At 44.5% G+C, this 21208-nt stretch overlaps 1 protein-coding gene and 1 long non-coding RNA gene across 2 annotated transcripts in view; one reads left to right on the top strand and one right to left on the bottom strand.

Moving 5' to 3' along the window:
- The window catches only part of C8A (complement C8 alpha chain), a 21170-nt gene extending 2977 nt beyond the window's left edge, over positions 1-18193 (top strand). The window contains exons 2-11 of the mRNA XM_026853579.1: positions 391-487; positions 1441-1585; positions 3395-3539; positions 5342-5531; positions 7035-7235; positions 8542-8782; positions 12793-12921; positions 13604-13773; positions 15893-16115; positions 17824-18193. Of these exons, the coding sequence (XP_026709380.1) occupies positions 391-487; positions 1441-1585; positions 3395-3539; positions 5342-5531; positions 7035-7235; positions 8542-8782; positions 12793-12921; positions 13604-13773; positions 15893-16115; positions 17824-17975 (1693 nt within the window). The 3' untranslated portion in view covers positions 17976-18193. The remainder of the gene's footprint in view (positions 1-390; positions 488-1440; positions 1586-3394; positions 3540-5341; positions 5532-7034; positions 7236-8541; positions 8783-12792; positions 12922-13603; positions 13774-15892; positions 16116-17823) is intronic.
- On the bottom strand, positions 7148-13297 carry LOC113482678. The gene is made up of 3 exons (XR_003398901.1): positions 11637-13297; positions 7949-8179; positions 7148-7227 (listed from the first exon to the last, which is right to left on the bottom strand). It is a non-coding gene; the product is annotated as an uncharacterized LOC113482678 (long non-coding RNA).
- Positions 18194-21208: the final 3015 nt, after the last annotated feature.

Below are 21208 nucleotides of genomic sequence, written 5' to 3'. Positions count from 1 at the left end.
TTTTTTATATATATATATATATATATATATATATATATATATATATATATATATATATATGATGCACATCTATTTTACTGCATATGATGTACGTATATTTTATTGCAATTGACGTATTGGAAAGGGGTAGTATCTCTTGGAAGAGCAGGAAACCCAAGACAAAATCCTCAGGTCCTGCAACTGCTACCCCTGACCAGTTCTGATGGTGAGATACTCAGACAGGGCATCCTGGGTAGACAGCAACTCCTGCTAAGGGATGCTTCCCATTTCCTACAAAATAGGTTCCTGGTGGAAAAACACACACAGAGAGCATTTTCTCCCCGCTGGCCTCCAGCCCTCCTTAAAACAAAACTTCAAAGACCTTAGACCCCTCTCTCTTCCCCTCCTTAGAAGAAGCAGCAGAGATGTTAATTCTCCAGCTCCTGTCGACTGTCAGCTGAGCCAGTGGTCAGAATGGACTGATTGCTTTCCTTGCCAAGAGAAAAAAGTAAGACTCCACTGTAATGTATTCATTTATCTTCAGATGTGTCTGTGATGAGGATGTGCACACATTAATTATATATATTATACATATTCATCATTCTGAAGCATCCAGTAAACTCATCCAAATATGATGGAGCTGCTCTTCTGCTAGAGAGGCTCTTACCCTGGTGTAAACTGGGGAATAAATTCGTTTAATGCAGCAGAACAGCAAAATGAAAAAGCAAGGAAAATAGTGGAAGGATCAGGCCAGAATATTTGCCCAAGACTTTCTCCTTTTTCTATCTCAGATTTAATTAACTATCCCCTGATTCTTAATGCAAATATTCCAAGGAAAAGACATTAGAAGCAGCCTTCATTCATCACCTCCTGTTCTCAAATTTTTATATCATTTCACATATGTCTTCATAATTCAAGAATTTATTTTCAAATACCTGGCATAATTTTGCTTTCTATTAAGTTTATATCCCTGCATTTTTTGTTCCTGTGCTTAAAGTCAGTAAATGATTTGGCTCTTCTCTCTTTACCTTTTCTTTTTTTTTTTTTCCTTCCTAGTTTAAAGAGCAGCAATTCTCATTAATAATCCATCAGAAATGTTGCAGGATCAGTGTTGTAATTAGTGTCTGTGTCCATCTGAGCCTGTTACATTCCAGGACAAAGCATGTGCAACTGGAAAAATTCCATACTATTTCCAAGGTATAAAACAGAGAAGAGATTTTTAAAATCAGTCATTCCAGCCCCCGTTAAATTCTCTTCTGTGAACTCCAGGCAAATCTCCTGAAGCCCCACCTCCCTGCTGACTCTCCTTCTCCATTTATTATGTACAAAATCTTTGGGCCATTCAAAAAAATAATAATATAGATGAAAGTGATAGTTTTAATTGCTTTATAGCCTGTCGAGGTGACGCCTCTGGTGGACACAAGTTAGGTGTTGGTGGTATTTTTCTCTCGTGCGGTTCAGCACCGGTACCGGAGGCTGGTGCAGCCGGCGGTGTTCGCGGGGCAGCGATGTGCAGGGCACCTCTGGGGAGAGCAAGCTTGTCGTGCTGAGACAACGTGCACTGGACCCCCTGACTGTGGGAAGGACTTTCGGTGCGAGGAAACAGGTGAGTGAACCAGGCACAAAGTCCTGCCAAAGTTATTCTGGTCCTGGGTGGACGGGGTGGTATCAGTCCCCTGCCACAGGCAGAGGTTTGTCAGAATCACAGAATCCTCTAGGTTGGAAAGGACCTTGAAGATCATCCAGTCCAACCGTTCACCTAGCACTGACAGTTCCCAACTACACCAGATCCTCAAGCGCTAAATCGACCCGACTCTTGAACCCCTCCAGGGGTGGGGACTCCACCACCTCCCTGGGCAGCCCATTCCAACGCCCAACAGCCCCTTCTGCACAGAAATCCTTCCTCAGAGCCAGCCTGACCCTGCCCTGGGCAGCTTGAGGCCATTCCCTCGGGGCCTGGCGCTGGGGCCTTGGCTCCAGAGACTCATCCCCCCTCTCTGCCCCCTCCTGGCAGGGAGTTGCAGAGGGCCAGGAGGTCTCCCCTCAGCCTCCTCTTCTCCAGACTGAACCCCCCCAGTTCCCCCAGCCGCTCCCCAGCAGACCTGTGCTCCAGACCCTGCCCCAGCTCCGTTGCCCTTCTCTGGCCACGCTCGAGTCATTCAATGGCCTTTTTGGGGTGAGGGGCCCAAAACTGAACCCACTCATCGAGGGGCGGCCTCCCCAGTGCCGAGCCCAGGGCTCAGATCCCTTCCCTGTCCCTGCTGGCCACACCAGTGCTGACACAACCCAGGATGCCATTGGCCTTCTTGGCCACCTGGGCACACTGCTGGCTCCTGTTCAGCCGGCTGTCAATCACCCCCCAGGTCCCTCTCTGACTGGCAGCCAGCAGGATGGTGAACTGGTGCAAGAGAAAGCAGGAAATTTCCCCATCTTTGCTTTTTTCCCCACTATTACAGAAATCCATCCACGTTACACTTAAGATAGAAAAGAAGGCTGTGTGACATGGAAAAGGTTAATTTTTCAGTGGAACAAAGAGAGTAGAAATATTCTGCTCCAACTGCTGTGCTACACACTCACACTCCCCTCCATGGGCACCACCGCTCCCACAACGCACCACTCTCTCCCCCTGCAAAAGACATAGTTCAATCAGGAATCCAACTAGCAATCTGTTGGGGTGATTTATTTATTTTTAGCCATCCCCAGCTCTGATGATTGGAATATAATACGGCTGTTCTCTGAAAGTTTGACTAGCCTTGACAGATTTTTGTTTTTACACAAATGGCTCAAACTCCCATCTTGAGCATTTAATGAAAATCCCGTTGAAATCTGGAAATACTGTCACCAGGTCTTCATCTCTCCATTGAGGCAAGCGCAGGAGTACCAGTTCCCTCCTGTCATGAATGTCATGTTAAGGGCTTTTCCTCACTTCCCAGAAGCAAAAGCACTTTCAAGTCGCCCTTCCTGCAACTTGAAATCATGGCAATTGCCATAATTATTGCAATAAACTCCCCAAATACCTCCTGCAATGGGAAGAGGCAAAATTGCACTTTAACCCGACAGAGCTGACTTCCCCAAGCCAAGTGGAGAAGCAATTGCTTCCTGTGGCTCCCTTCCAAAAGCATGATTATAGGTAATAAAATCAGGCCAGTGAGATGACCTCTACTTGATTCCCATCCCATGGGAGCCCAAGGGAGCGGCCGTCTTGGACTCTGAGTTGTGCTAGCTCCAGGTTGCAAAGGAAAATCTCCACCACAAGGAGCTGGGAAAAGCAAGTTCCCAATGGAAGAGTGCTGTGTTTAACACCCAGCGTGACTTCTTGTGGGCCTGAGATATGGGTGGAAAACAACACGATCATTGTGAGCTGACAGGTGTTCTGAAGGGCGGGTAGGTGAGTGCTTGTACCTGCGCATTGTAGGTCGCTGTATTAAACGGCATCTTGTGTGCAACGGAGAGTCAGACTGCAGAGATGGGTCTGATGAGGAGAACTGTGAGGATGAAGATATTGAAAGCCCGTGTGAACATCTGTTCCCAATCCCAGGGTCTGAAAAAGCTGCCCAAGGGTGAGTAATTAATCAATAGCTGCTACTCTCAGAATCAAAACTGGATTCAGGATTTCATATTGCTCTTCCTTAGTGATAGCAGTGCTCCATGAATTGATAGGGTGCTGTACAAACCCCAAGGAGAGCTGCTGTCCCACCCGACCATCGGTAGCAATGAGGGAGGCGGGCAGGAGGATTCTTCCCAGCTTTTATTTCAAATTCTGTCTTGAATTTACTATCTGACCTTGGTCTCTCTCAGCCACTCTGTACTTTAGTACAGAGACACTTTAGAGTGTCCTTTAGACACTTCAGAGTTGTTCTTTTTACACTCATTTAAAAATATAACCCAGTTCTCCGAGTCCAGTTACCTTACAACTTTCTCCAGTTGATTAAAGCAATATATTCAAGAGAACAGTAGACTTCGAAGATGCAGCATCCTGGTGGTGTTCATCCTTAAGGGGAAGATTTAACTCCAGGATTTAGGGCTACAGAGCACAGATTTAAGGCAGAGAGCCTGAGCTCCACATGAATATGAGCAGGGTAAATACACCTGTCCATGAAAAAGTTTTACTGCGTTCAGTTTCAAATCCTGGTTAGATGAAACATGGAAAAGAGGAATCCTGAATGAGTTTAAAGTTGAATTGTCTGTTGTGACATTCTTGTTTTAAATCTTGTGTTTAAGCCCAGACACTGCTTAGTTTCACCTGGAAAACATGGGCTACAGTATGAGAATGTAGTCAGACATTAGATAACTTTCCCACTACCTTGATCCAACACCCTCTAGAGTCCACAAAATAAATGGCTCTCTGGCCCACAGCCTGGGAGAGTCCATCAAAAGTTTTTCAAGACATATATTAATTTTCACCAAGCACCCCATTTAATACCGGTCTCTGATGTGTTTCTCCCACAGAACAGCAATAGCATTTACCATCGTAGTCTTAAAGATGATTCCCTGTTGTGAGGAGCAATGCTGCCGTCTAGTTTGAATAATGCTCTCACTTTGGGCCATGGAATTACAGGGAATATTAAGTAATAGGCAGGATTTCAGAGGGCAGAAAATGTGATGGCTGGAGAGCAAGAAGAAAGAAACGTAAGGAAATATTAAGTGAGAGACCTGGCAAAGCACAAGCAGACTGCAAGTCTAGGGAGGGTGCCAACTCCCCTGAGAAATGGGACCATTATTAGAAGGAAGGAGATGAAATTGAGGTAGAAAACAATTACAGGCCAGGAAACACACTCTGACAGTGAGATGCATTAAGCTTAAGGGGAACCTTGAGGAATTCCAGGACTTTAGGACCTTCATAACTATACCTGCTGGGATGGACTGGACAACTTAACTGATTTCTTCCTAGCATATGAGTCCAAACCAATATCTTGGAAATAAAATGGCTGTTTGTCTCCTGTTAGCTTTGGGAAGGAGACGCCAAGAAGATAACAAACCCAACCCTTAGATTCTAGGTGCTATCCAAATTCAAAGTCAGTGACCTGAGGATAGGCAACCCATAGAGTCAGGAGAACAGAAACTGTGACAGAGACTGTTGGGGCAATAAAACAGGAGCTATGGATAACTTTCTGAATGCTACTTCACAGAATCACAGAATCATTCAGGTTGGAAAAGACCCTTGGGATCATTGAGTCCAACTCTCAGCCCGACTCTACAAAGTTCTCCCCTACACCATATCCCCCAACATCTCATCTGAACGACCCTTAAACACACCCAGGGATGGGGACTCCAGCCCCTCCCTGGGCAGCCTGTTCCACTCTCTGACCACTCTTTCTGTGAAAAACTTTTTCCTAATGTCCTAATGTATCTTCTTTCCAAGATACAACATCCTAACAGAGGAAGCGAGCCAGTATATATATGATCCTAATTTTTTTGGAGGCCACTGTGAGTACGTGTACAATGGAGAGTGGCGGGAGCTGAAGTACGATGCTGCATGTGAACATCTGTACTACGGGGACGATGAGAAGTATTTCCGCAAACCTTACAACTTTCACATATACCAATTCCTAGTAAGTTCTTTGGATGGTCAAATTTAGCAATGTTTTCCCAGCTAAAAGCTCAACTTCCTATAAAGGTATCAGGTACATTTTATCATTCACTATAGGCTGTCTTTCAAGCAACCTTTCTCCAGCTGTCCCCAAGACAACAAGCAATCGATGATATAAATGCTGGTTTATGGCACATCAAGGAACTAATGTGCTTTATCACCCAGGCATTGCCACTGTTTACTCTTGCCTAGTCAGAGCCAAGGGAAATGGGTTTTCTCTAAATTCTGCTATTAATGAGCTGTAGAGCTTGCACAAGCCACTTGCCTCTCTAGGGATGAAGCTGGCCATGTGTAAAACAGGAGGAATGCTCCCAATTCAATATCTGAAAGCATTTTAAGTCTATGGCATGGCTACAAGGGACATAAATCCAAATTCTGAGCAAGACAGAAATTCTGAAAGCCACTACCGTGTATCTCAATGTCTATACTCTGTGAGGCCACGTCTGATGTTGGAGACTGAACTAAGTAGAGCAAGGATTCAACCCACATCGTAAGTGGAGGCTTGGCCACACTGTTAAACATTTATTATGCTTTCTGACATGAATGAACAAATGAATGAATGAATGCATGCACATTATTCCAGGGGAATATTGCAGCCACAGGCTTAATGCAAGTGGCCTTTGTGTCCTCCCAGCAGGCGGAGTGCCCTGGGCCCCTTAGTCCCTGGTAGGAACCCGGGCAGACCTACCACATGGACCATGTTTTCTTCTACTCCGTATCTACTGCTAGCAGTGGAAGGACATCTGCAACATGGTCAGGTGCCAAGGAACACCTGAGCATGCCCCATACGCATCTTGATTTAAGAGAGTCTAACCACTGGGGTCTAGAAAGTCATTCATGATTATGTGAAATTTTTTTTTTTTCAGTTTTGGTCATTTAGCTGGCTTTTTACAGAGATGGCAAATAGCACAGCCTGGATTCAGCAAGGCTGCTCAATTCCACATGCCAGCAAAGTAGAGCTGTCAAGGGAAAGGTCACTTCTCTAAAACAGGGGAAACAATGTTTGTTTTCTAGCGTTGCCTTTGCAAGTGGCTGGATCACTGCTGTTGAATTTTTTTCCTAAATAAATTCATCCGGAAGCAGGCTGGAGAGAAAAAAAATTAAGTCCAAATTGTGATGATTTGGCAGAGCCGTAAGGAACTAGAAGGAGAGTTTTATAATGGGAAGTGTCAAACTAGCTTAATGGGTACCATTACCAGCTCTGGCTGTAATAGTACTGCTTTGGGTGGCTAAAGACAAACCTTTCCCCTGCCTGGCAATGGATGAAGCAAAATGCATGGGTTTATCCACACTTCTCACATATTTCCAAGTGGAATGGCACGTGACAATTCTTTATTCCACGTTGACTGAAGTCGATGTCGATGTTGTCAGAGGCTTCAACAGAGGCACCATCAGCTCCTTAAAGAAACAGAGATTAAAAAGGAAGGAATACCTGAAAAATTAATGTCTGCTCCTTTCACTTTAGGCTCACGCTGATTCTGGATTCGCTTTTGAGTTTTATGATGATTCAAAGGATCTGCTTGATGCCCTTAAAAGTGATAAATCCAAAACAATAGGCTTTACCATTGGAATTAGGCCTGAAGAATCACCTTTACAGTTAGAACTGGGCTTCACTTTATCAGGTGGCAAAGGATCCCTGAAGAATTTCACGCAATACACTGCAAAGGTAAAAAAAAGAACAGAATCAGTGATGCATATGCTCCAGTCGTGTCGTCTGTGCGTCGCATGGTCTGGCTGTAACTTATGTCAGTTTATTCTCTCAACTGCATTTTTTAACACATAGTAATTGTACCTTAATTTGCTCGTGTAATTGCAAATGTATGATCATTAGTAATTCTGTTTGTTGTTCTTACTATATTTTAGCAAACAGGGAGTGGGAATAAAATTGAATTACGAAGTACCACAACACATGTCATTTCACCCCATCCTGTTTCATGGCTACATGAAGCACATAAATAAAAAAACGCTTAAAGTGACGACGAGGGAGGAGGAAATATCAAGATGTTGATCAAAACAGTTGTCCTCAGGGAATGATCTCTAGTAGCAAATATATCTTGTTCAAATTAATACAAGCTGCCTCATGATGGGGAAATAGCTACTTTTTATGGGAGGTTAAAATACAGAGCTAAAAAACCAGTACCCAGTATCAGGGTGTATTTCTCACAGTGGGTTTACATCTTGGACTAGCTATGACGACCTTTTCCCAATCTAGTAACATGAGTGCTGGTATTTCCCACATTAACTGTGCCTTCTTTTGCGGCTGCTGACAGAAAACAATAAAGAAGAATTACTTTGATGGTGGTCTGAGTTAAAATGCCCTTAAAAGCTGTTTGAAATGGGCACCATTACAGTATTTACTGTACCCTTGTCTAGACTCACATGATGTTTGCAGCTAAACGATGATCAATTATTGAAGGAATCATTTAAAGGGCTGTTCTGGTTGAACGGGAGCTTTGTCTGAGGCAATGCTAATCTAGAAGAGGATTCATGGATCCGGTGGTATATCCAGGAAATCCTCCCTGCATCAACACCTTCCTGGCTGGGGTATCCCCCCACTGCTGGGCTGGACTGGGCTTGCCTCGAGCCCTTGTCCTGCATCACTGGTCAAGCCTGTGAAAAAATCAAAAGGGAATAAACAGTATAGAAAGGAAACCAGAAAAAAGAAATAGCACTAACGAAGGATGGAGGGGAATCATGTAGAACCTGATTCTGATCGTATTTGTGTGTCAATAAAGAACCCCATAGCATCCAAACCCATGGCTTTGCCTTCCACCACATACAGCACACAAGAAAGAGACACTCTAAAAAAGAAGTACCACCGATCTCATTTAAAACTGGGCTTGTTTTCATGCCTTCAACATACACTGACAGTCAAGAGATTCAGGCTTTCTTCTAAAACCCTAAAGACTAGAAATTACTTTTTTTAAAAAAAGTGAACATTGAGTGGCAGCTCCTCTTTTCTTTATCTGCAGGAGGTTGGATTCATTAGAGGTGTGACGAAGGTGCAGACAGCCCGTTTCAAGATGAGAAGGGACAACATTGTTTTGGATGAAGATGTGCTGCTCTCCTTGCAGGAGCTTCCAGACACCTACAACTATGGCATGTATGCCAAATTCATCAACGACTACGGCACCCATTTCATGACATCTGGCACTATGGGAGGTGTCTTTGAGTACATCGTTGTCATTAACAAGGAGGAAATGAGAAGAAAAGGTTAGAAAATGGCAAGATATTATCTGTTTGCAACTGTCTGCTCTAAACTGGGTATTTCCAACCTGGTGACCACGGGGTGGATCCAACCCACCAGAATAATACATCTGGCTCTGGCTGCTCCTCACAGCCACCCTCTCCCTGGGCCCTGGGAGGGTGGGTACTCATTGGCACCTCTTTGCTGAGCTGGCTGGCACGTCCCATCACGATAGACACATACTCGTCACAAGCCCCAAAATGAACTGTGGGGGTAGGGCAGGGGTACCTGCATGTTGTTCACAAGATGGCACTACTGGCCACATAGCAGGGGATAAGCTTGAGTGTCACAAAATGTGCTTCCTGATCTAATTTCGGAAGAATTCAGGTGAGATTTTGGCAGTTTAGGAAGGAACCTGAGCATCTTTTTCTCCCTTTCTTTCAGTGTCACATTGCTAGACTTCTCTAAACTTCTCCTATTTCTTATACTCTTTGTTCTGGCCATTCTCACGAACGCTCAAGGACTGCAAACTGACCCAGAGTAAAGAAAGATAGCCAGCTCATGTTTTAGCCTCCTAATAGTGAGGGTCTCAATTTTCTGTAAAAGGAAATAGCGCGTTGCACTTGGCAATACCTCTGCCACTTTACTCTGGTTAGTGTCATATCTGAAGACTAACAGACCTGTGTTAGCTCCAGTTCTCAACAAATTAGAGTGTATGAGGCTGGAGAGCCATACCTCTAAATCTCAGTTACATAAAATATCCACTCCAGATGTCCAGAGTGCAAGAACAGCCATTACTGGTGAGCCAAAGCGTAACATTTTTCCTAATCAAAACCATAAGATGCAGAACAATAATATGGTGTTTAGTACACTAACCATACTGTCAAGTTTTGTAAAGGTGTCGACAATGCAATAGATCCCACTTCCCCTAAGGACCATCACCCCACTCTTCTGAGGATAACGCTGCCTTGGTAACTCCAGGCTGGACATTCATGCAAAAGAAAATTGCGATCTTGGACAACAGGTGCAAATTGCTGTAATTTCATTAATTTCCATGGTTCTGCCCCAAATTTTGCCTCTATTCTGAAAGTATTTGATACCATCAGCACTAGGATAACTATACACTCCATATTGAGTGTCAACCATGCCAATTTTTCCACAAGAAATTACTGACTGCGAGAATTTTCATCAAGTTCCTGAACTACTAATGTTTGGAAACACGATACTTACTCACTTTGAAGAGCGAGTGATATAGAAGCGAACAAGATCTTGGCAAGCAAGTCTTCAGGAAGCAGACTGCCAATTTCAGAGGAAGAATGAATCAAGAGCATGTGGAGGGAGGCTATTTTTTTGCCTTATCTTGTGCTTGCTGTATGTATAAGGAGGAGATTTACTGCCATGAGATGCCTTATCATAGGAAAGAAGGATGCTGAAGTTCAGCAAAAGACAAAAATGTGCCCCAGTGGAGATGTAATTTTCATTCTAATATAGCACACTTCTGTAATATTTTCATCTAAGCCAGACTCTGCTAGGAAGTCCATGTTTCCCAAGTCAGCACTGTGCTACGTCACACAACACAGACCCAGAAGGTCCCACCTGCAGTGGCTGATATACCACCGGCTAAAAGAATATAGTGAAAAAAAAAAAAAAAGATTTTTTCTAATGGCAATCACAGCCATGCTCGAAGGCTGTGTTTGCAAAGGGATTACCTGCCTTCCCTGAGGAATGGCCAGGATCAGGATATAAGCACTCAAGTCTTAAAATTAGAGCTTCATAAGATGAGTTTGAGGCTCTGCAGATACCTGCAGATGTACTGCTGAGTCCCATCAGGGCTGAGCGGCATGGCACCTGCTTTAGACTAACCACTGCCTCCTGAGAGCCCGCCTAGCCCACAAGGCTACGTGTTAAATGCTCTGGAAGAGAAAACACTCCTTTTTTATAGACCAGTGACTAAAGCACATGCCCAGGAAAAAGATTTCTAGGCCGAGTCCTTCCTAAATGAGAGACAGCTTGAGCAGTTGCTGAGCATCTAGCTAGACATAGGCATGAGCTGGACTTTAAGCATCTAGGAAACCTGAATTTTGAAAATGAAGTCACCTTCTGGGTTTAGATACCCAGGAACAGACTGCAAGTCACCAGTGCAGAGCTTAGGACTGCCGTTTTGCTGCCAGACCCATTTCTAGCTTTCAGGCTGCAAGGGCTTGTATTGGATGTGGTCATGGGTGAAATAAATACATACGTCAGAATGAGGTCCCTTGTCGCTCTGCCATCAATATTTTTCATTACTTGTTCTTAAAATAGATTGTTATGGTTCTATTATTTAGCAGAAAACAGTATAATGTGTTCACACATTACAAGAACATTTATGGGAGAAACATTATGCAGAGTAAATTAGAAAGAGTCTTCATATATTCTGATTAATTCAAAACGCAGCAGCAGTAAATCTTATCACTCGAGCACATGTAGCTATCACAAATTATATCATATAAAAAAACCTATCAGGGCTCCCCCCTCAAGTGCCAATATTTTCTGTGGCCACCCTTTTGCGATGATAACCACTTTTAATTTATCAAGACCCGATTTTGCTGTAACCAATAGCGAATTGTATTGACAGACCCTCGCTGAACATAATTACCTAACGGGAACCATGGCAAATCAATTAATCAGGGTGTTCCTCAAGTTTAATTTTATGGCACTCCAACACCAAGATAAGCAATCGCTCATGTTGCTTTGGGTGAATGAACTTTACCCACTGTGTTTACAACTGTTGAACAGTTCAGTACAACTAATTGAGTGCTACATATTTAATCTTTCTCAAGGGTCCAGTTTTGCAACGGGATGTAATTCCCCCTGAAGTCTTGAGCACGCTTCAGCTCTCACCAGTTTGAATCCGGCACTTGTAGCCTCTTTCTCAGGATGCTGAGCACCTCCGCTGGTTGCAACCCACCAAGCCAACGAGCAGATCCATGCCCCACGCGGCTCCAGCGCGTCTCTCCTTCAGGGTGTGCAGAAGGGAACAAAACAAGAGCGATGGGTGTTCCACCAGTATTTTAAACACAAGTAAAACAAGACCCTGCTCCCAGTGCTGGGGTGAGGCAGTTCAGCAGACAACGCTCAGCCAGGGGTTCAATCTTTAGACCATTAAGCCATGATGCACAAATCCCGCTGACCTCTGTGCCTCCCTTTCAATACCGTGGTATTGATTGCCAGGCTGCTTTGTAAAACACTTTAAGGGTCTCTGACAAAAAAGAGCAATATAAAAGTTACCTATTACTTGCAATACCCATATTTATTGAAATCAATGGATTTTTTAACTATTAAAGAAGACGGCCTTATATTTGCAGTACACTGACATGTGTACATAAAACCAGGCTCTATGAAATATGCGCATTGCTTACCTTGGTGAAACCACCTCATTAGTTCCCTTCTCCCCTCTGCAGTTGCTTCATGGGTCTCCAGTTACATATTTTCATGATGTATGTGGCGGTGCTGGCCGCAGCAGCCCAGCAGCAGGCAGTAAGGCTTTGGCAGCTCTCAGCAGACAGGCCTTTTGCAAGTTGCTACTTAGGGCGCTACTTAAGCCCCTAATACGTGGGTCAGATCCTGAGTTTAGGAAAATTAGTGAGGATCTACTAATTTCAGCTGCTGTTCCCAGCTTTACCCTAGTTATGAGTTAGTCTGTAAAAATTAATGTTTTATTTTTAAATAGATCAAACAAGGAAATACATGCCTGAAGCCTTGTGTTAAGATCTTTACTTTCTTCTAATACTTTCTAAGGAAACAATTTTTACAGTAGGGACATTTCCCCGTTCACTTATTATGTGACAGACCCAATATACACCAATAAAATATTGGCTTTTCCCCTGCGAGACTAAAGGCTGTTCTCTGCTCTGAATAGCTCTTGACTTTGAAAAAAATGGGCCATGCAAATAACTGGATATTTTCTTCATTGATAGAAAAAAACCAAGTAGGAAAACAAACACCCTTCCACTCAGAAGGAGTCGCTGATTTTACCGGTTTCCTTTCTGTTTTGCAGACATCAGCGCTGAGGAGATAAGTGCCTGTATTGGCAGGTCAATTGGCCTTACAGTCAGCGAGAGTAAACTGCATTTGGAAGCATCTGTGACATCCTCTGACTGTGCAAAGAAAGGATTTTTGAAAACTGGTATGACAGCAGGGCACACGTCTGTTAAGGCATCTTGAGTCACTTCTCTTGGGCACTTGAGCATCGAGATTCAAGTAGGGTCTCACAAGGGTATGAAGGCGGGAGCTCTGGGGCCATCCCCAGCCATGACTCAGGCCCAGTCGTGGGACTAAAGCAACTTTGGGTCCAAGTCTCCAGGAGTAGCAACTGCTATTGAAAGAGCAAGAATTAAGGTAGCAATACCTGGATTAGAAACGTGAGTGAATAGAGGCAGTGGGGTGGCTGGAAAGCTGCAGTCCCTATAGCCACCACAGACCGGGCATGCATAACAAGGGCAACATGGCAACTATTAAGTGAAAACTGACTATAGAAAGTACTCAAAGAGGCTAGGAAGCCCCACATTTGTAAATCACTTAACCAGCTAGAGACAGCATGATCTGCTGCCCACGTGCTAATGAGAAACCAAGGCTGGAGGTGTTCAGGCTCTTCAGGTATCACCACCCTGGAGCATTTGGGATGCTCGACTCGTCCCCAGCTGCCTTGTGATAATGTTGCAGGGCTCGCCCTGCGAGGAGGGGATGCTGAGCTCCCATCGATTTCAGGAGGCAGCATCAGTGATAGTCCCTTGCACAATTGATCTCACTTCCATTAAGCAGCTTCTAGTATATGTGTGGAAACAGTAACTAAATAATATGGGTGTAATTCAACTTTTCAGATGCTGAGAGCAACAGTGCTATTGTGGAAGATATTATTCCCCGGATTAGAGGCGGAGATACCAGTTACAGCGGAGGGCTCTTAAACAGTTGGGATGGCAATATGTACCGTCACTGGGGAAGATCATTAAAATATAATCCTGCTGTTATTGATTTTGAGGTAAGGCTTTTCTGCAGTTGAAGAAACTCTGCCGCTATAAGGAATGAAAGTGTAGTCGAGCAGATCATTTTGTATTTTTATTGTGATCCCATCACAGAACAAGATTAAATGTAATGGGCCACTGATCTGGTAACCTCTTATTCATTTCACAATGGGGAGTACATCTCCCACCGACTGCATCCTCAGGGAGACGGACAAGGAGCTTAATGCTGGATTAGTGCTGAGTTAAGTTTCTGATGTGTCCCCAAACAGCATTCTGATGAATGGCTCTCTGCAGTTGCATTCATCCCTATTATTCTCCCCGACGCTGTCTGCCCTCCTGTATAAGCAGGGCACTCGCAGGGGGCTGGGGAAGGAGTCTTGCCCCCATGCCAGCAAAGGCTCTGCATAGACTCCCCCTGCTTTTCACCTGCCTTCAGACCATGGTGGGTATAGCTGTGAGTGCTTTCAGTTTTTAGAGCAGGGGGCTCCTGGCTGCTTTGTGAGGCAGGTCCTGTCTTTCTCTGTGATCCAAAAGTGGGTCTGTGGCCATAAAAATCAGCCAAACTCTACTCCTCTCTTTTATCGGATGCCCCGTAAAATGGATCACTGAAGCATCCTGCAGGGCTTCAGAGATGGGGAGGAGATGGGTGCAAGAGGAGTGGATGGAAAGGGAGAGAAGAAGAGCAACCCTACGAACAAATAATGCAGGGCCAGAGACCGCAGAGGCATGAGGAGCTGGGCACAACTCCGGGGCTGTGGTCAGGAGAACCACTTCTACCCCGAGATGCTACAACTGCCGGTCTGCTCCAGGAGTGCAGCTGTGAGATCTGGGGGGAAGGACCTTGGTCATGGCAGGGACGTGCTGCCACCTCCATTCCTCTCATCTTCCTTTGAAGCACACCCACTCCTGGCTCTGACAGAAGGCGGGAGAAGGGAAAACGGAATCAGGAATTATCTGTCTTATTGGCAGGGCAAGAGGGACTCTGAAAACCTTCCTGGGCAGCACCCTGGCAGCAGAAAGCCCCAATAATGTAGAAGTGCTTTCAGTTCTAGCTGCAATTTATTCACCTTTCTGCACAAGTTTCCACCAATTCTGGGCAGAATTTATTGCAATTTTCCAGTAAACTATGTGCTGACCTCTCTGTTGGCTGCTCCAGAGCTCAGCAGTCACTGTGCAACCGGAGCTGCCGATAAGCACTCATGTCCACTTCAGCAGCTCTTATCTGCAGCTCCCTATTGTTTGTTAAACAGGCTTGTGCAAATTTGTCTAAGAGCTCTTCCCAAATCCTGGCTGATCCTCCCCACAAATTGCTCTCAGTGCACCTTGTGCAATGAGACAATGCCCAGTTCTCTGAAACCAATTCCCACCAATTCCCAACCAGGACGCACTACATACACACAGACGTGTGGATGGACCAATGTGTCCTCAGACCAGCCCTAAGCTTTTAGCTTTAATATTCAGTCGAATATTAATATTCAGTTGGGCAAGTTATAATTACAGCTGCCCACACTGGGCTATTTTTGCTGGTATATAGGAACTGGATTTTGCTACTGGAAATATTAAAAGCATGTTATGGCCTTAAAGCTGTAGATGGCTCGGTATCATTTTGCTGCACCAAAGGATAAAATGTAGGAAGGTAAAATTCTCCATGCTCAGCATTTACTGGATGGTTCACCATATGGTCACTATTAGTGGTAAATTGGCAAATGTTTTGATGACACCCACTGTCCAAAGCTCTTAACAAAACATTTTGGTTTAAAAAGGGAAAAAGCATGCAAGAATCCCTGAGACTGTGACAGCACTAAGAAATCAATAATAATAATAAAAAAAGGCTTATTGGAGTGTTTTAATTTATCCTTTGAATCGGGACTGAAGCTCCAAAGCATGTTCAGAAAAGCCAATCCTGCACAAACCTGTAAGATGAGGAGGGTTTTGGAATGGTGGTTTCTCACTGGAGCCCTTCAGTCGTGGTAACGCATCTGCATGATGTGCATGGAGCTGTCGAGGAAGACAAATGAGTTTTCTGAGCCCCGAGTTTATCCAGCAATGTCCCAGCTCTCTGACTGCCGCGTGGTAGCACCTCACTTGACGGCCAGCTGAAATTCTCTCCACGCTATTCATCTCCCTCTTCCGCAGCTGCAGCCCATCCATGAAATTCTCCGCAGAAGCAACCTTGGCAACACGGAAACCAAACGGCAAAACCTGAAACGGGCTTTGGACGATTACCTGTTGGAGTTCAACGCCTGCCGCTGTGGACCGTGCCAGAACAACGGGGAACCCATTTTGGTAGGAGACACGTGTTTCTGCCAGTGTCGAGCAGGTTACAGAGGCCCCGCCTGCGAGCAGACTCAGCGCCAAGGTAAGACCCCGGCGTGCACCCGCAGCATGGGAGGGTGAACGGCAGCAAAGCGACAGGGTATTCCCCTCCACAGGATTAACCAACAGCTCTTTGCACCCATGCATCCATCAAGCCATTGCTTCTGTATCGCTTTTGGTGTTACACTATCCTGAGCAGCCCTGCAAGAGACTTAAATCAGCAACTCAGGAGATTATTATAAACAAATTAGTGGAAATGAGGATGTGTTTGAGACTTTCTGACATGCTGCAAAGAGCTGGGCTGGGGCGTGGTGGCAGCACCCTGGCAAAGCACCAAAAATGCTGTTTTAGTAAAAAATAGCCATATTGCCAAATTCCCCACCCCACCATAGGGAAATATTTTAACTAGAGGGCGGTATCTATTTTGCTGGAGCAAAAAAATGTGTTTTTCCAAAGTGACAGGCTTTTATTTATGTTTTCCTTATTACTTTATATACTATCCTAAAATATTAAATGGGTGGCAAGAAAAGTCAACCTTGGAACATGCTTTTTTATTTCAAAAAAATGTCAGTTCTCTCTGGATATTTTTGTCCTGATTTGTGATGACAAAAAAATCCAAATCTCAGCACATGAAGCTGGCAGAAAAATCCATCTTCAGAGCAGTTCTACCAGGCAGAGCTCCAGGCCTTCAACCATGTGCTCATAACTAGGGTCTCACCACTAGAAAATCAAAGCTGTGATGAGATAAGGAGTTAGAGCAGATCTGGGTAGATGGTTCATTAAGCTGGACTCAAAAGCGTTGCTTCGGTGACTGAAAAGTGGGTTTCTTTAAAAATCTCGGGTTGAGTTGTCTCCAAATCCAAGGAATATGCCTTAGATGAGGAGCTTGGAAGGCTCAGGACCTGGCCCCAATGCAGCCCAACAAACCGGCCAGTCCTGTGCTCCCTGCTTTTAGCAACAGTGGGGACAGACACATTTCCAAGTCATGGGCAATTTTTGGTTTCAAACTTTTAGTTCCAAAACTAATTTAAGACTAAACCCGTTTTATTTTTTAAAGCATGATGTTTCAGGAGACGGGAAACCCAGCTCTCCACTCAGCACTAAGAGCACACACATCCATTTGTGCTGTCTGGATTAATAAAGTGCCCAAGCCAGGCATGAAGGCTAGTTGAGTAAATAAAAAACGACAGTAAATGACAGCCATCAAACATTCCCATCATTCAGGAGCGCCGCCATAATCCATAGTATCGAACGCTCCTGACAAGTCAAGTCTGTACTGTAATGAAAAAGCCTTGAAATGACCCATCTCCAAAGGGATGGGCAGACTTTTCCAAACACCTCCACAACGTTACGAGACTTTTGTCCCTCTGCTTTGGTCAGAGGTGAGAAAGTTAGTGCAGAGAGAGCCGTCAGCTGCCCTTTGGGAAAGGAAAGCCAAGTTGCAGCCTTTCAACGAGCAGAGCAGAAAAAGAAACAGCTATTGATGTCTGAAGGTGATGCTGCTTCATCTCCCCTGGCTCCAAAGCACCTTGATCTCAACAGCCATCCGTGTGCTGGGCAAGGCTTGGATGGAGCAGGGAGTCCTGCTCACAGCAGAGGTTACTGCCAGAGCCAAAATCACAAACTGCTGGTGGCATTCAGCTCAGCCTTCTTCCCCTGCTCCCCCACAAAGTCAGGCTGTCTGTAGCACTTCAGACCTGAATACTTTTTTTTTTTTTCCTCCTCTTTTGCTTTTTTTAATGGGTTTACAGGCGGTGAGACGAACGGGCGCTGGAGCTGCTGGTCCCAGTGGGGTCCCTGCCAGTCGGGCACCGCGCAGCGCAGCCGGCGGTGCAACAACCCGGCCCCGCAGCGAGGTGGGGAGCCCTGCACGGGCAGGGGTGTGCAGAGCAAAGCCTGCTGAACGCCCACATCGCTCCCCACAGGTATGTGGTCAAGAGCAGTTTGGAGTCTGTGCTGGGCTATAAATACTCCGGGCATAATCCTGCAACAGAATCACGCTGGGGAGAGATAATTGTTAAGTATTGCATTGCCATATATATGGAGATGTGCTGGATTCACTGCATTAAACCTGACTGCTGTCCAGACCAATTGCTCTGCCTGGTTGAACGCACGCCTGGCTGCCCCCTCACCCCACAAGATGTGATAGGAGCCCCACCAGTTCACACCAGCATGGCTGGGATACGGGAGACAGTGGAGAATCCACACAGGTGGCTTTGCTGCTGGGTGACCGTGGGGCTACAACATGTCATGAAATAAATTTACTGGAAGTGTTTACATAAGTAAGCTTGACTCGCAGAAATTTTTATATTTGCCTTTGAAAAACACATTAAAAGCTCACAATCCTTGCATTTTTACGCAGTTGGTATTGACATATGTACCACAAAACTTTTCTAAGTTGGCACTGTCAGATTTTTAAGTCCAGCATATTGGCCAGGGCTGCATTTGCAGCAAAGCCATATGCTGCTCTGCATGGGAGAAGGCTTAAGTCTAAAGATGCTGAAGCATCATTGCAATACACAAGCCCAAACTGATGAAGAATCTTAAATACATAATAAATAAATAAATAGGCTCGAACACAACCATTCAGCAGAATAGCAAAGGCTACTCCTCTTTAAGATCAGTGATGAACTGACTGTTAGCACACAGGCGTTTTATCTCCCAGGCACCCAGAGCTGGAGAAGATGCTAACGGGCTGCTTGATTTAAGAGGCTTTTTTGAATGTGAGACGTAAATCTCAGCACAAGAATACACACAGTATTGAACTGTGTCCAGAGACCACAGCAAGAGCCCGCAGCTCCCTCTTCTTAATGAACTGCCACAAAAACCTGGGGTGGACGGAAGGCAAATGGCACTTTATTTTACTGTGCTTTTCATTACAAGGAAAGGAGGGAAAAAAAAAAAAAAAAAAAAAAAAAAAAAAAAAATTATGAAAAGCAACAACAGCAACAAAACCACAAAGCACAAAGGAGCACTTCTATATACATTTGAATGGAAAAAGTGAGTAGAAAGGAATCATGGTTTAGTGAAAGAAATTGCTCAGCTATAGCTCTGGTTCTTGGAAATGCTTGTTTTTCAACAGCATGTCAGTGGTGATTTAGAGTCTGACACTTAGCTGATGTAAATCAGTGTCGCTCCTTTGCCGCAGCTGATTTATGCTACTTGAAGATCTGGCCCCATATTTTCTTTTGTGTGCATGTTTGCTAAAGGACAATTTTTTCACCACTTCTCTTTTGCTTGAAAATGAAACTATTGGCTGTTTTTGTATAAGAAGACCACAAACCATGTCATCTTGAACACTGAGATGTAACTGTTCTGTGAAAAAATCCCTCTGAGGCACGGTAAAGCTGCGGCCTTTTTGCCAACTTTGCTTTTCCAGGTAAAGGTGCTATTCACTCAGAGATGAATTTGCTCCCAAGGGCTTGAATCTGACGTGTTCCACGTTGGGGAAATGCAGCAGCATGAACCACCCATACATCAGTATGAATCAGACATCCCAAAGGAATGTGAAATGTAGGATCAAAACAAGTTTTCCTACCAACGGTTTTATCACCGCTGTTTGGTGTTGGGCTGGCAGGTTATGTAGCAACAGGAGACAGTGCTCTTACACCAAGGACCAGCTTGGGTCGTAGGCAATTCTTACCTTTACACTGACTGCTTAGGACTCAGGAAAATGCATGAAAATAAATGAGTATAATCACATTAGTTAGAAAGCCAACTATGCTTCTTTTGTGACCAGAGGGAAGAAATTAATGAAGAGAAAGATCTGATGCCTTGGAGGCAGAGGAGGGATGAGGCCTGCAGGAAAACAACCTGCATCCTCAGCTTTTAGAGCCATTTCGAGGATAGATCACAGGCTGGAGAACCAGAAAGAAAAAAAGAACAAATCCAAGTGATTAAAGAAACTGCATGTGAAGCACCACCACGAAGCACATATAAATAAGGGCAAAAGAGCTGGGATTTGCCTGCAGTTGCTCATTCTCCACTTTGAACATTGCAATGTTGGAGCACAGAGATGAAAGCGAGGATACATGTGGGGCACAGCTCATCGTTCACCCTGCAACCCAGGGCGATGAAATACAAACCCAAGGGTTTCCTTCAAATGCCAAAGGCAGCTCAGCAGCAGCCCCTCTCCTCCCCCTCCAGTCCCCGCTGCATCCAGGGCTCAGACATCCACACGGCTGAAAACTCGGAAGCAGCCAAGTTGAAGTCAAAAGAAAGGAAGAAGTTGCCTGTAAGGTCTGGAAAAAAAAAAAAAAAAAAAAAAAGATTATGAGCAATTACACATTTACAGTGCCAATCAAAAAAGCTAATATATCTCATGCTGAAGTGGTCAGCATGAGAGTTGTGCCAGATGAGATAAGCAGAAAAAAAATTGTACGTTTCTAAAACGAAAAGCTTAGAGGGTACAATAAAATACTGCAGTTCCACCCTGGGTTTAATGAATGGATTTTCCCCTCTTGCACACTGACATACATTTGATATAGTTATTTATCCTATATATTTCTTGTGGCATATTTCCCAGGAGACCTTGTTTATCTCACTCATAAGTACATGATGGATGTATGGTGCTTTGGATAAATGGTATCACAATCAGATATTTTTATGGATATAGGCAAACTGGGTTATTAACAAAGGAAGGGCAGAGAGGAACCAGTACGCAAAAGAAAATAGCAAATGATTGATGACAATACACCTGAGGTTGCAAGGTGCAGACTCCAGATAACCAGCTAACAGCAGAGTAGATAAGGGCAGCGCTTGAGACAGAGCTGTTCTCTACCTTGGGGTCAATGTCACACCGACTATCCATGTGCCTGTGTCCCTCTGAGCCTGTGATTTTAGAGCAGGCAAAGATTCCTCAGCAGGAGAAGCTCAAAAATGATCCCCTTCATTTTTATGCAGTGTAATGCAGAGGCACAGGAAGATACAATTTAATTGTACCCCCCAAAAAAATGAAACAAAAGAAATGCAAGATTTCTGGGGAGTTTGGGGAGGGACTGGCATCTCTTATGCTGTGCTATCATGCCCAACACAGCAGGACTCTTGGTGCTGCATTTCAAATAAGTAAAAAATATGTTTGTAATGGTAGTAATTAATGTCTCCATCTCTAGTTTTGTTGATTTACAGAAGCAGGGC

The sequence above is a fragment of the Athene cunicularia genome, assembly GCF_003259725.1.
Source record: "Athene cunicularia isolate RWA chromosome 8 unlocalized genomic scaffold, athCun1 chr8_part1, whole genome shotgun sequence".
NCBI classification, from domain to species: Eukaryota; Metazoa; Chordata; class Aves; order Strigiformes; family Strigidae; genus Athene; species Athene cunicularia.
This window is presented reverse-complemented; position numbering and strand designations above follow the sequence as displayed.